Consider the following 16084-nt stretch of genomic DNA (forward strand, 5'->3'; position numbering starts at 1 on the left):
ATAACAAAGCAGTTTCTCCTCAGGGTTCTGTCTGTGCATTCTAGTTGGGGAGGAAACTAGAAAATGTCCATAAAATATAGGCTGCTCACATTCTCCTGCCTAGGGAACCATACCCAATGGGGTCACCTTCTTTGTAGTCAAAGAGACAACAATTTGATTGTGTAACTTGGAATGTTAGAACATTTATGGATGATCTCAGGAGTAACCAGCTAAAAAGACCTGCAATCATATCATCTGCGCAAGCAAAACTCCAATTACCATCCCTACCCTCAGTCAGACCCACCCTCCTGGGGAGAAGCAGCTGAAGGTACAAACATGCAACATACCTCCTACTGGAAATGAAAGGCATTAAATTATCCTCTTATCCATGGGGTTTTTTGCCATTCAGAATAGGATCTTGGATGTTATGCCAGAACTCATCAATTGTATAGTCATCAGGATTCATTCACCAACCACTGACTGGATGAAGATGTTCAGGGAAATTTCTATTTGAAATCTCAATGAAGACCCCACTGCCATCCTAAAGAGAAAAGATCATCCTCTGGGAGAGTTTAATTCTTGGGCCAGCTATGACTATGCCGATTGGAGAGGAACCACTGGGAAAAATGGCTTGGGAAAAGTCAATGCAAATGGTGCTTTCACAAAGCGTGCTCACAATGGCCTTATCGTAACAAGCATCATCCTCCATCAAAAGGACAAATACAAAACCACATGGAGGTATCCTAGATCAAACCACTGGCACCTCCTGGATTATGACACTTTTTGAGTTGAAGATCTAAATGATCATTCAATTTACACGGGGAATTAATGCCTGCTGGACAGGTCATTAACTGGTTTGATCAGTGATGCACATATACCTAGCACCAACACATCACAAGAATAACAATTCCAAAGAGGAAGAAGAGTAATGTTTTAAACACAAAGTAGTCTAACCAAGGAGATGAATTTCAAATAAGCTCACAACCAATCTGGAAAATCTGCACACATCCAACTCAATCTCAGAGCAGTGGGATCAAATAGCTCTGTAAGATTCCTGTTAGCAGGGGTGATAATTTATTAATCCATTTCAGCCTGCTCCTGAGATATCCCACAAGTAAAAAAGCCAGAAAAGTAGCAGAACTGCTAGATACACCAAAGCCATGGGCTCTGATAATGTCCTGCCAGAAGGTGAAAGATTGGTGTTTCAGAATCATCCACATTTCCAGCAAAAGAGCACCAGTAGAGGTAGAGCACTGGTGGCCATTTGACAAAGTACAAAACTGTCCATGCCAAGTCCACAAAAAGAAGGACAAATCCAATTTGGTTTTTTACTACCCCATCTCTCTACTCTCAAACATGTTATCAAGTAGCCCCTCCATAGAATATCACACTAATTAATGATCAATACTAATTGGCTTTAGGTCCAATCCAGCCCATTTTACACACAGCCTTGGCCCAAACATGAACAAAAGTGCTGAATTCCAAAGGTGAGGTGAGTGTGACTGTTCTTGATGTCAAACAATCAAGATATTGTTTTATCAAGGAGCCCGAGCAAAACTGAAGTCAATTGGAATTATGGAGGGAACGCTCCACAATGTGAAGTCATAACTACCACGAATGCAGATGTTAGTGGTTGTCATCTCATTCCTACGGCACTGCTGCTGGAGTTCCTCAGAGTAAGGTAAAGAGTAGAGGTAAAGTTGCTAAAGTCTCAGAGCTGTTTCTTCAATGATCTTCACCTCACCATTATAATGTCAGAAATGAAGAAGTTTGCTAATGTTTGCAAAATGTTTAGATCCAGTTGAAACTCCTCAGGTACTGAGGCAGTCAATGTATGCAGGCCGCAATGTGTGGCAATATTTGGAACTGACACCATTCAGTAAATATAACATAAAATAATTGTCCAACAATAAATAACAACAGATAATCTTTCCATTTCATCATAGCTTTAACGGGCTTATTCTTTCTTGAATTCCTCAACATCTCGAAGCTTAACTTGACAATTCTTGTAAATATTATGGCTGCAAGAACAGATCAGAGACTGAGAATTCTGCCGTGAGTGACCCACCTCCTGGCTCCCAAAGACCTTTCCATCATCGACAATACATAAGTTAGGAGTGTCTTGGAATACTTTCAACTTAATGGGTGTGATGCTTGGAACCATTCAGGACAAAGCCTACTTGTTTGACATCCCTACCACCGCAATAAAAATCCAGTTCTTCTGCTAATTGGTGCATAGTGGCATCAGTATGTCCAGCTGCAAGATGCATTGCAGCAACTTGTCAAGACTTCTCCAACACAACCATCCAAATCTCTTGTACTCTCTGCCACCTAAAAGGACTAGGATAGCAAACATAGGGAACTCCTGAATATTCCCATTTAAGCCATGCATGATTCTGAATTGAAATTTAATCTTTGCTAATGAACTGTTACTAGACCAAAATGCTGGAAGTCCTTACCTTCCAGCACCGTGTCAGAGCCTTCAACACATTGACTGCATTGGTTCAACAAGGTGACTCATGACCACATTGTCAAAAACTGATCTTTGTAAGAGATGTGAACCTTTTTATATTCTTTGTTTTTTTTTAGTGTGTGCTATGAATTTTGTTTGAGGTGCTTTTGTTATTTTGTAGGAGGTCCTGATGGCTGAAGAGTTAATTTCAAGCATGTGAAAGAAATATCATCTGTATAGCTTGAGTTAAATCAGAATTACATTGTAAATGGGATTGATAGTATGAGCTAATAGATAGAGAGAAGTAGAAAGCAGATGTCCAAATTATGCTATCAGTTATGATCGAAGGATGTGCTTTGAAATGTAAAAATCAATGGACTTTGGGGCCAAAATTAAATGGAATGAGAGTCATCCATCTGGAAAATATTCCAACATGAAAATATTAATGACGGACTGTTTATGTGTGAAGGATCTCCTTTTCTGCTTGTGACAGTGGGACGTGCCCATGATTGCTAAATGAATGCAGGTAGTGGCAGATGAAATAACAATATCAAAGCGCTATGGTAACAATAGAACAAAGGAAATGGTCTTGGCTACATAGCACAAAAGCAATGAATTGGGAGAGATAACACAGTGTGGAGCTGGAGGAACAGAGCAGGCCGGCCATGAAAGAGGAGCAGGAAAGTTGACGTTTCAGGTCAGGATCCTTCTTCAGAAATCTGCTGTGGAAAGGGCATGGTTTGCCTTCCTCCGACAGTTCTTTGCTACCACAGAACTCCCAAAATGAAATTAAGGTGCTTCATTCCTGAGAGAGCCCTCAGTGGAATCTCCTTTTGGAAATGCAGAGCTCCCTGCTTTCAGTAAAAAATGATTGGATGGCAATCTGCAATCATTGAAAAGTCTGACCCATTTTTCCTATATTTGATCACTGTTCAGTTAGCCCTGTTGGAAGATATGCTTGTTTCAATCTTTGGGAGATTAGTTATGATGACCATGCAGTTGAACAGTTTGCTGATGCTCACTGACTACAATATTTTTGTGTTGAGTCATGGGATGTGGGCATCACTGGGAAGGTGTAAGTGGTTCAGAAAAGGCCATTTCTGAAGAAGGGTCCCGACCCGAAATGTCAACTTTCTTGCTCCTCTGATGCTGCCTGGCCTGCTGTGTTCATCCAGCTCCACACTGTATTGTCTCTGACTCCAGCATCTGCAGTTCTTCCTATCTTTGAATGAACTGTGAGAGGTTTTTTCAACAGATTCCAAGAAGATTTAGGGTAAATGAAAAGTCATAAGGCATCTACAGCTTTTGGAGTGTGTGGAAAGGCTTAAACTTTTGTTTAGGTAACTTGGCTTAATAAATTGCCTGGATACCACTGCATCAAGTGTCACTTTGTCCAAAGCCTATCTGTTCTCTGAACCTCTTACACCTTCCCAGTGATGCCCACATCCCATGACTCAACAAAAAAATATTGTAGTCTGTGAGCATCGGCAAACTGTTCAACTGCATGGTCATCATAACTAATTTCCCAAAGATTGAAACAAGCATATCTTCCAACAGGTCTAACTGAACAGTGATCAAATAAAGGAAAAATGGGTCAGATCTTTCAATGATTGCAGATTGACATCCAACCATTTTTTAATGAAAGTAGGGAGCTCTGCATTTCCAAAAGGAGATTCCACTCAGGGCTCTCTCAGGAATGAGGAGACTTGATTTCATTTTGACAGTTCTGTGGTAGCACAGAACTGTCAGATGAAGGCAAACTATGCCCTTTCCATAGCAGACAGTGGTGAATTCTGAAATCTAAAGGCCCCAACAGCTGCTTTGACAGCTGCAGTTAAAGGGTGAGCCCGTGAGGTAAGTGTGAGAATAGTGTACTGTGAGGGTTGACTGTCATGTGATATGGGGTTGGATGCCAGGATTACAGTGCCAAGCATGTAGGCTACCAGGGTGCCAAGTGAGTAGAGGAGGCAGGGGGTGCCAGGTAGGTAGGGTATCAGCTGGGGAGGAGTAGAATGCCAGATGGCTCCCAGGGGTTTGTCGGTTCCTGAAACAGGTGTCCTAGGAGGGTTTATGTGGCCCCTGAAGAGTGTAGGGTCCCGGTGTGTGGGCATGTCGGGTTTGACGGGGAGAGGGGCAGGGGAGTTGTGGTCCTGAGTGGTAGGGGATTGGGTCCCAGGCCAGTGGGTGTCAGGTCCTATGGAGGGTTATTGAGTCCAGGGGTATGGGTTGTCAGGGTTTGAATCCATCAATTCAACTTGGATTTGAGGTTAAACAAATTTGTTTGGATGATTTTGCATCTGTATACCAAGACACATTGCTCTTTTGTTAACAAATAAGCACAACATTCTAAAAATATGGTGGGTGGAGAGATTTCCTGACATCACTTTGCTTTTCTCCTCAATGACAAAATCATGAATATCACCCCATAACCTGTGGGTTTGAGGGGGAATTCATCAATTCAGGTAACATCAGAGCAACAGTGTCTACAGATTCTGATCACACTCTTTCCTCTCTCTCTCAAACATATACCACAATTACCTAGATTATGATCACACAGCAAAGTCTCTCTGTGCTGTGTTACGTGTTATTATTTCCTTTTGTTTGGAAAATAATTCATTGCTTTTCAGTCTTAACCACCTGAAGCTAGTAAAACAAATGTATTTTTTTTTCAAAATAATTCTGACATTTGGGTATATTATGTGATTTGCTGTGCAATAATAAAAGGATTTACTTTACTAATTTTAAAAATATTCTCAATGAAACATTTGTACTAATACTGTTTGTTTTAATTCATTCACAGGATGAGGGCTTTGCTGGTGAGGCCAGCATTCATTACCCATCCCTAATTGCCCAGAGAGCAGTTAAGAGTCAATCACATTGCTCTGGGCCTGGAGTTGCATGCAGCTCAGTCCAGGTAAGGATGGCACTTTCCTTCCCTCTAGGACATTAGCAAACTGGATGGGTTTTTCCTGACAATTGACAATGGATTTAAGGTCATCATCAGACTCTTAATTCCAGATTTTGTGTAAAGTATTATCAGGCTGACGGTAACTGCTGCACCCGTCCCCTCCCAACAGCAGATGGGAAAATACTAAGGGACAGATGAAAAGGAAAACAAATGGGGAACACATCCCTAACTCATGTTGTCATTTCACAGCAGTGGACAATGTGGTGCACTGGTATGAAGAAGCAGGACAATTCATTTGCAAATTGAAATCAAGATCTCACAATGTAATTTAATAATTGTCACAAAGGTTTCCCAGGGATGTTTCACCCTGTTCCTCAAAGAACCTTGACATCCCTTCTGTCAATCATACACAACATCTCTCTAATGCCAAATGGTGGGTAACCTACCCCAGTGTTCTCCATTAGCCCATCAACAAAACCTGCTCCCATATCTTATACCTGGCATTCTCTGTCCCCATGATGTAAGCTCTGCCCTCTCCAGTTCTGATTTTGATCTATGCTCAACAGGACATGAGTTTGTTCATTAAAGTTCATGGTTGAGGTTGTATAACTATGGAAGGCCAAGAAAATCATTTGTACATGATCGCATTTCAAAACAAACAAAATACAAAATGCATACATCCTAACATACAATTTGAGCTATCCAAGTAAGCCAAAATGCACACCATTGATCTTTTGCATTGGCACTTTGGTCTTCTTGTTCGTTTCTTCATATGGATTGCATACCTACACTGGAATCTTCCCAGGTACTGAATAACATGGAATTTGTCAAGAAGCTTAAGAGAATCACATGAAAATGGTAGGTGCAACTTTTCGGCTTCGAAAGCAAAATGTCCCATTTTCCAACCAAGTGTTGAACAGTGAGATGAGATTCTTGCTAGTAAGCACCAAGACACTGTTGACAATCATTAACATCCTCATTATTACATAATCTCACCTAATCGATACTGAGTTTTAGGACATGGAGGGTTCTCTGGACTTGGTGGTCTCCCCCTCCCCCAACTGTGCATCAACCCCGAGTGTGTATCCACTCTATATCTCATTCCGTGCCAAAATGGATTAAACTCCTACTAACAGCACCTGCAGTGTTCCTTGCAAGAATATTGGTCCCATTCTGGTTCATCTCAACCCATTGGACTTGTACAAGTTCCACCTTCCCCACCTTCTTGACTACCTGCATGCCTCCCTTCTTCCTAACTTCCAGTCATTCTCTGACTTCATTTTCTTAAACTGCACAGAGATCACATTTAAAAATGTGCTATCCACATAACTCTCAGCCTCACAGATGCACTGGTATGACTAATGCCAATGATCAAGTTCCAAAATCCAGCATTCAAACTGATCAAACCTGCAGATATGCTCATCCAGATTGCCAGGAGTGTCTAAGACTTCCCACATACTGCAGGCTGGCAGTATCTTTAATTAAAATGCTCTTCCCTAAATTTCAGTGAAGTAGAAACTTATTTAAAGTTCCCTTTTTCCTAAAAATAAGCTAGAACTCTTAACTAACCTTCATGCAGCATTAAAGTGGAGAAAAAATAATCTTACACTTTACCTACCAATCGGCTCTCTGTTTTGCACTTACGTCCTTTTTGTCAGCCTTTTCTAACACTGGTGGAATTCCTCTTGGAATTTAGTTGCTTCTTTTGTTCGCTTGATCTCTCACTCTTACTCCCACCAGTTTTATGCCCCTGAACTGCTCTCTTCTCCTTTGTACGATATCTTCCAAAGTATTTGCATCCTTCTCTTTGTCAATGATCATTCTGCCATTTTGGCCTATTGGATCTAAAAGAAGAATGCAAGTTCTGTTCTATTGTGTCAAGAATATGCTCTAGTTGATAAATTCCAACCTTTATGTTTCTCCACGTTTTGATCACTTTCTTAATAGTAAGTTTGTCCTCTTGGAAGAGACAGCTCTCACTGCAGGATCTCTTATGCCTAATATAATCTCTTAGTAGATCATTTTTTATTAGAACAAATTCATAGCATTCTGTGAACTATGTTTGGGATCTTCTTCATCTTCGATCCTAATATTAAATACATTGCATTCATAATCATGTTCAGTCAAGGTTTAAAGCATATCTTTAAGGCTTCTGAATTTTCTACAGGAATTTTTTTGTCCTTCAGGGAGATTTAAGATGGAACATACTTTGAAACAATCTCTTCCCAACAGTTTTAAGAGCATAACTACATTTAGCTGCTCTGGTTTTTAAACAGATCTGTTACAATTTCATGATTTTGCCATAGCATGTGAAAAAACTGCTAATTCTGATGCATATCAACTTCAATTTCAACACAAGCTGGTATATGAAAAGTTGTAACCATTGTGTCTTACTCTGCAGTTTGGCTTGCATCCTTGGGCCTTTTCAGTAGCAGCTTGTAGCAGCTTTCACCGCTCTGAACATTCTCTCTGGCAGTAACTGTAAATTTTTACAGCTTCATCTCTCACACAAAGGTCTACATTCACAGGACACCTGTCTTATCTCCAGTGTGTCTTTACTGAAGTATCTATAAGATGGCTGCCTCCAGTGTGTGTGCACCTCACAATAGAATTCACATGGTTACCGCAGTCCGGAAAGGTCATTTGTACCTAGTTGCATTTCAAACTAAACAGATATCCAGTTTTCTCCTTCATGTGCTTGCTCTTTCAACCATCCCTTGCATTGATCTAAAGTCTTTTCTCTCCCACGCCATGAAGCTCTGGTGTCCAACTTTCTGTCATTAAATACTTCTCTCTCCCACCCTACAGCTCAAATCTCCAGTCTTTCATCTACCTAACTGACAGGTTCATTCTCAAGAACCCCCAACTGCAATGTGCTCCCACTAGCTCTGCATTCCAATCATCATCACATTCTCTAGCTATTTGCATCCTTCACTGTGGTTCCCTACTTCCCTGTAAATATCAGTGCTTCTGATCCCTACAATCAATGACTATTTCTGCATAAGTGTAACAACACATAAATTAAACCTTTAAATTTTAGCACAATTTGCAACACATTCGAAATTATATTACAGTTAAAGGAACAACAACTAAGTAGCAGATTAGTTATAATGATTTGTTGTAGAGTTTTTATGATTAAAGCTGAAGAAATCTATAACAAAACTCATAAGCAGTCAGTTCTGAAAGGATTAAATAATGATGTGTATATTGTATCATAACTACAACCAAAGAAAAGGACTAGGTACGGTGACATGAGAATAAGTTTCAAAATTGTTAAAAATCAAGGAACAGTAATCCATGAAAAATCAGAAATAAATCATTTCGTGCAAACAACTCACTGTAACTGTTACTTAAGGAAATAACATGCTGAAGTAAATAAAGCTAAACTTTCTCTAAATCTAAGGCATGCTACTTTTGTTTTAAAGGCATATTTACCTCAATCTTTGTTAAGAGATCGTGTAGCTCCCCTGATTCATTCATTGACAATATTTTCTCTGCACCCTGTTAGCAAATAAATGCATAATAGCACTAAGAGAAGCTTCACAACAAATCCCTAAGTGTAGGAACATTGAACACATATATTAAAGTTAAACTCTTTGTTGCATTGATTTTTCCCCAAATTCTTCCCTCCATCCCCTAAAGGCAATGATGTTTCATGATATAGTGCTAATGTACTTTACCCCACTTGATCGGTGCAACCCAATGGGGAATGCATAGGCATGTTGTTTGACAGTGGGAGCAGTAAAGGGTGGTGCTGTTTTCACTTGGCGATTTACAGCAGCAATCAGAGGATTACGAATCGAATATTTTGTACCTTTTCTAAATCTGGATTTTGGGGACATTTGTCACATTCCAACTGCTGTTTTGCATGCACTGAACTGACACAACAAGGGTCAAAGATCAAAATGAAGAGTATAATGCCCAGGTTTTCACCATTCCATTTGTTCTGATGTATTGCCAGGAATAATGAAGTTACTTCAATATATTTTGGTAAGCACCTCCTTCATGCTGTTGACAGTTACATTGCAGGACAACAGTTCAGGCATTATATACATTTGACACATTCAATATCATTGTGTGTTAAACAGTAAAGCCTCAAATGGACTATATTATCAACATAGCTAGTTGTATACAATCAAATTCAGATATATTGGTGAAAATTCTTTTGTGCTGAACCATCTAATTATATTGTACAGTTAAGCCTTATTGGAAATCTCTGCCTCAGAAGATGGTGGAGGCAGGAGCCATTAAACATTTTTAAGGCAGAGATAAATAGATAAATAAATGTTAGCTACTAATACTCCCCGTTAGCAGTTATTGATTCTCCTAGGCTGACTGTTATCCAGAGACAGCAAGAACTGCACTTTCTGGAGTCAGAGTCAACACATTGTGGAGCTGGAGGAACACAGCAGGTCAGGCAGTATCACAGCAGGTCTGTTCTGAAGAAGGGTCCCAACCCGAAACGTCAACTTTCCTGTTCCTCTGATGCTGCCTGACCTGCTGTGTTCCTTGAGCTCCTGACTGTTATCCACTCCTGTGTCTGTCCAACTGTGCTTCTCTCTCTCTGGGCTCTATCTCTACATATCATTTACTCCTTTCCCCCTCCCTCCATCCTATCGTCTGCATAAAAAACAACCTTTTTTCTTAGCTACCATCAGTTCTGAAGAAAGGTTACTGGACCTAAAACATTAACTCTGTTTTCTCTCCACAGATGCTGCCAGAACTGCTGAGATTTTTCAACAATTTCTTTTTTCGTTGTAAATAGATTCTCATTTGGTAAGAGACTAAAAAGTTATCATGCTTGGGTTAATGTGAATGAGGAATTTGAAACACAAACAGAGCAGCCATGATCGTATTGAATGTTGGAACAGGCTTAAGAGGCAAAATGGTCTACTTCTGCTCCAATTTCACAGGTTTGCTTTTATCAGTGATGCAATCAGAGCTGGACTGGTCATTTTCCTTATCTGAGAATGTAGAATTGGTCAGTGATTTTGTATGCAATTGTTGACAACATTTTAAGAACAAACCAAATTACAAAGTTCTATCTCTTATGTGTATCGAGTCCATTCCCTCCAGCTACATCATCCTCACCAGAGGTCTACTTGATCATTATTCGAGTTTGTTACTCCCTGCTGACTTGCTTTATTATCACTGGCTGCTACATGTTCTTTAAACAGCTTTTACAAATTAAGCGCAAGTGGACATAATTATTTTCCACTGATTTTCCATTCCAATCTCACAGTGTCTAGCTGCTGCTCAGCACCTTCTCACTAAGCTCAAAGTAGTTTGAAAAATATTCAGATAAGATGGGGTGATCTGAAAGTAGCCCACAGCCTTTTCGCCATAGCACATTATGTTTTACGTGGGTCTGAAAGGGGCAATACTTAATTGAGTGCAGTCAGCATCACCCACTGTGGAGTATTCGTGAAAATTTCAGCGGAGTAAAGTAGGGAGCTAGTAGGGGACCGACCCAAGGCTACTATGTACTTAACAGTCTCTCTAGTAATAACAGTATATTTATGCAACCTCTAAATAGTTGCAGCTATGCATTCAACTTCTTATTGTTCATTTAACAAGACTCTTCCAGTTAAACCAGAAATGTGGCTATCGCATCCATGCTATATCATTTGGGCTTGAAGAAACCTGTACAATCTATTGAATATCTAATTTGCATATTTTTTATTTAATTAATAATTGCATCAGTTTTTAAATGACCTATGTTAATATTGACAGTCCCATTTTTCTAATATTTAAAAAAGTGTTTCTCTTGACGTCACTAACAAGTATCTTTTCAAAATCATTTCCTTCAAACATTGCAGTATAATCAGAAAATTGTGTTAAAATTGCCTTGAGTTTCTTTAATGTCAATGTAAAAATAGTCAGGTAAAATCCCTCTGCATGTTATTTTAACAAAATTATTTACAGACTTTGACAAGATTAATTTTAATGGGATGAGGACAGCAACCTAATCAAGACCATAATTATGTAAAATTGAAGGTGAACAGTGGGAAGTGACCAAAATAAAGTCTGGCTTTATGCAGTACCGAGATAAACTCCTAACGGGAAAGAGTTCAGTTCATGAAATTAAACAGCTATGGTCAACAAAAGAAGCGATAAGGAACATATAACAAAGGGAAAGAGCCCAGAAGTGAAAGCAATAGTGTAAATCTAGGACGCTATGAGAGAAATAAAACATAGCTGAAGAAGACAGTAAGAGCTACAGAGAAAGGAATATGTAAAGAAAATTCTGAGTGGCATCAAGACTAACACAAAAACGTTATCATAATTATATCAAAAGGCCTGTCAAAATTAACCCTGTTAGGGTAACATTGCAAATGAAAACAAGGAAATTTGAAACGTATTCAGCCATTTTAGAAAACATTGGAAATACTCAGCTGCTCACAATGCATCTGTGGGGAGGCAACAAAGTTGACATTTCAAACCTATACCTTTCACGTTCCAGAACTGGAGAAAATGAGAGATGGAACAGATATTAAGCAAATCTAAGGGCAGGGAGTCAGTTTTCAGCCATTTCCATTCACTCCACAAAATATTAAGAAACAGCTGAAGACATCAGATACTGGAAAGGCTGTGGGCCTGACAACAATTCGTACTGGGAACTTGAGCTCAGAACAAGCCGTACCCCTAGCCAAGTTGTTCCAGTATGACTACAATCATGTGTCTTTAAACTAAGGAAAAATGAACGATACCATGTGACTTACCTGGTGGAAGCAGGCACGTTAGCAACTTTCAAGGCATATCTTGATAGACACATGAGTAGGAGGCAAACAGAGGGATAGAGACCGCGTATGGGCAAGAAACCACGTATGGGCAAGAAGTAGGGGGTCTAAATAGGGATTAGGAATCAGCGCAGGCTTGCAGAGTTGAAGGACCTGTTCCTGTGGTGTGTTGTATTGTATTTCTGCTTGACAGCAAGCCTGGGTGTTCTGATTGTTAGCGATTAAAGAGTATTCAGATTGTTTTCCTGGAATAATGTGCAAGGTGTATACATTTGGAGACAATGGCAACAGTCTGTGTTCTGAAGATAAACTGATAAAGCTCAAAACGTTGAGAATATCAAATTGTCAAGTGTAGTGCTTTAAAATATCTATTTACTTCTAAGATAAAAGAGAGTTGGGTCACAAGACTAGCTAATTAACATCTCTACCAGGATTGGCCTTGGCCTATGCAATTCATGTTGCCTTGGTAACTGGCTTCAAGATGGGAAGGTTGCAGATGGAAGGGTACATAATGATAGTGAGTTATAGATTTTCTTGAAATGTCAATGAACGTCACCGACATGTTAGTCTCTCGGGTAATGTTTCCTTTAATTACTTTTTCTGCAGGGCAGAGCCCTGAGGTCTATGCATGGCAACAGCTTCTGAAATTTGAAGTCAATGCACCAGCATACCAATTGGTGTGCTCAGAACCACCAAGTGGCTGCATGGCTTAGAAGGAACATTGCTCTGTGGGTTCAGGAAAGAGAAAGAGACAGATAGAGAGAAACAGAAAGAGAGAGAGAGAGAGAGAAAAAAAACTAGACTCTGCACATCTCTACAGTTTGCCATCCCAAAAGGCTTGTGTAGATTGGAAAAACCAAATTCATAGGGAGTTAGAATGTGGATGGAAGACTTAGCTAGAGGGAGAATCCCCAACAAAACTTATAACATGACTGATAGTAATGCAGCTACCAGTTATAAGGCTAGACTGTGTTCAGAACAATGTGTAACTTTACGTTTCATTGATATTTTGTATTGTTTTATGTTATGAAGAAGGAGACCTGGTTTTAGCTTAATCTTTAGAGTTGATCTTGTGCCTTTGGTACCAAGATGACTGAAGACCTGTTTGTATAATTGCATTTTTTGTCAAAGGACAGACTTGTCTGTGAGTACTTTGGAATAGTTAATAAAGGTTAATTTCAAAGAGATGATAGAGAAATTCAAAATATTGTTGAAAGTAGGTGCAAAGAAAGTAGAGTATTTGACAAACTAATGGGACTAAAGGCAGACAAGTTACAGCAGAAAAGTGCAAATCAAAGGGATTCCCTTTTCTTGTGCATGAAACACAGAAAGATAGCATGTCGGTATAGCAAGTAGTTAAGAAAACAAATAGAATTCTGGGAATTAATGCTTAGGTACAATCCTGGGAGAGTTGTTAATTAGCTAGTCTTGTGATCCAACTCTTTTTTATTTTAGAAGTAAATAGATATTTTAGGCACTACACTCTACAATTTGATATTTTTAACATTTTGAGCTTTGAACTGAGGAAGTATTGTTACAACTCTACAGGTTATTGGTGGCTAAACCTGGAGCGCTATGTGCTGTTTTGGTCCTCATATTTAGAAAGGATATACTGGCTATAGGAGCTGTTCAAAAGAGACTCACGAGGCCATTATGTGGGATGAATCAGTTGACTTATGAAGAATAGCTTAAAAGGCCAGGCCTCCATTCATCAGTGTTAAGAAAAATGAGACATCTTCCTACTGAAACAAATTGGATTGTGAGGGGGCTGGACAGGGTGGATGTTAAGAAGATGTTTCCACTACTGGGGGCATCTTGAACTATGAACCATGGCAGAATTAGGAGACACTCACTTAAAACAGGGACACAAAGGAATTTCTTCTCTCAGAACATGGTGATTGTCTGCGATTTGCTAAGCCAGAGAGTTGTGGAGGCTAGATCACTGAAAGTACTTAAAGAGTAGGTAGATGGTTCAAAAAATCAATCATGGAGTTGACAGCTATGTGGTATTTGTACAAAAGAGAAGTTGAGGCCTGGGGCATGTCAGCCACGATCTTATTTAATGGCAGGGCAAGCCTAAGGGACTGGATAACCTATTCTGGCTCCTATTTCTTATGTTGTTGTATTCTTGTGACAGAAACCATACAGGGGAACTGCCAGCTCCTGACCAGATGCATAACAACCTTTAAGCGTGGTGTCAGCATCAGGGATCCCAGAATATTCTATAAATGGCAAGTACTCCAGCTATGGTGAGTGGGAGAATTGGGCTAGCAACAGACTTCAGGGACACCTTAGGAGTGTTAACCTAGTTAATGAGGCAAGTTTGGGCCAATAACACAAGAAAACTCACCAGGCCTCATGGAGAGAAACTCAAGGAAAATGACACTTTGCCAAACTATCCTAAGCTTCAGCCCTGTATGTCTCTGTGGCTGTTTGACTGGTGTGCTAGATTTGTCCATATTCTGAGTCATGTTACTGTAAGATTGCCCCTCACGGAGCATTAGTATTCATGTCTTGTTATATCAGTTTGTTCACCATAATGTTCTACCATCTGAACAACTTCAGTGAAGGACTCCTAACTGAACTCACGTGGGCTGTGTACCACATTCTTGCTTTCAGTATTTGCTTCTTCCCACAAACATTGCTGAGTTTAATTTTCTGAACAGGTTTCGGAGATGGCAGAAATGTTTTCTAGACATGACAATCCTATAAATCACAGATTTCACAATTAGTAGAAGATCTTCAATTGCTTTTAAGATCCCTGGCCACTGTCTGAGTCCTGGTTGTACGTGCCCCTGGTGTATCATACATCTTTGTGAAGGGAAGCTGAAGTAAATGATATTCCATCCTACATCAGTAGGTCATCTATGATAGTGCAATGCTGTTGGTGCTCAAAGTATGTGTTCTTGGCCCAACTTGTTAAACTTTTGACCTAGCCATCGTTCAATCACTATGTAGTGATTTGTTGCACATTCTCAATTATTCCATTGTTCTTGTCAAGTTCAGCTGAGTCTCTCTTGGCTTGCTGACCACTGTTTCTTCTTGGCCACATGCAACATTTCACAGAATCTCAGAATTGTAATGGCACAGAAGGAGGCCATTTGGCCCATTGTGACTGCACTAGTTCTGTATCCTTGTGCTAATCGATTCCCTATCCCCCTTATTCCTGAACACCATTTCTATCCAAATAATCATCCAATGTCCTCTTGAATGCCTCAATTGGACCTGCCTCCACTATGTTTCAAGACAGGGCATTCCATTTATTTGGTGCTATTGTAGGTAATCTCTACTGATCTTTTTTCTGCTTTTTGGATTCCATCATGTGTCTAAAAATCCAAAGAAATGTTTGCCTGGTTGCCATTTTGGTTGACAATGGTATTTTCCAAAGCACTTCTTTTCAGTTTTGGAGGGTGATACATCAGTCACCACCTATGAAGCTCACCACAGTCCTTCTAAAAGCAAAATGGGAAAATTCACACTCTGAATATTTTTAAGTGGGGCTGGCTTTTCTCTGTTTCCTGAGACCACCTTCCTTTGCTTGCAGTGAAAGCTTGTCTTTTCAATGCTGAACTTGTCCTGATGCTGTTTCCACAGCTGTTGAAGTCTCTCTCCTTTGGTAATCCTATTTTAGCTGCTTTCTGACTGTCTGGGTCTTCTGAAAACAGTAACTCTCTTAATGAGTAAATTCACTTTTCTTCAAAAAAAACCTTTCTTCCTATTCTTCTGAAATGTTCTGTGTGTGGTGGTGTTTCTGTGAAGAATTTGAATCCACAACGCTGCTGCCATATGTTATTTACACTAATCGCCACTGTTGGCACCTCCTGGTATCTGCCAACTCAGCCAGGATGTGACATAGGGTAAAGGTTTTTTTGAAGTAGTTCACTGCCCCCAATTTCCTGTGTCTATACTGTTGACAATCACATGTCCTCTGGGCAGTGAGAGTTAGGCAATAAATGCTGGCCGAGCCAGTGATCCCCTCATTCAATGAATGAAAAAAAGAGGCAC

General features: G+C 39.8%; 1 protein-coding gene across 1 annotated transcript in view; it reads right to left on the bottom strand.

The window, feature by feature from the left end:
* Positions 1-16084, bottom strand: part of grxcr1a (glutaredoxin and cysteine rich domain containing 1 a) — a 76427-nt gene that overhangs the window by 17996 nt on the left and 42347 nt on the right. Inside the window, exon 4 of the mRNA XM_020529887.1 lies at positions 8775-8840. Coding sequence (XP_020385476.1) covers positions 8775-8840 — 66 coding nt within the window. The remainder of the gene's footprint in view (positions 1-8774; positions 8841-16084) is intronic.

This window comes from Rhincodon typus, chromosome 1 (genome assembly GCF_021869965.1).
Source record: "Rhincodon typus isolate 14 chromosome 1, sRhiTyp1.1, whole genome shotgun sequence".
Classification (NCBI taxonomy): domain Eukaryota; kingdom Metazoa; phylum Chordata; class Chondrichthyes; order Orectolobiformes; family Rhincodontidae; genus Rhincodon; species Rhincodon typus.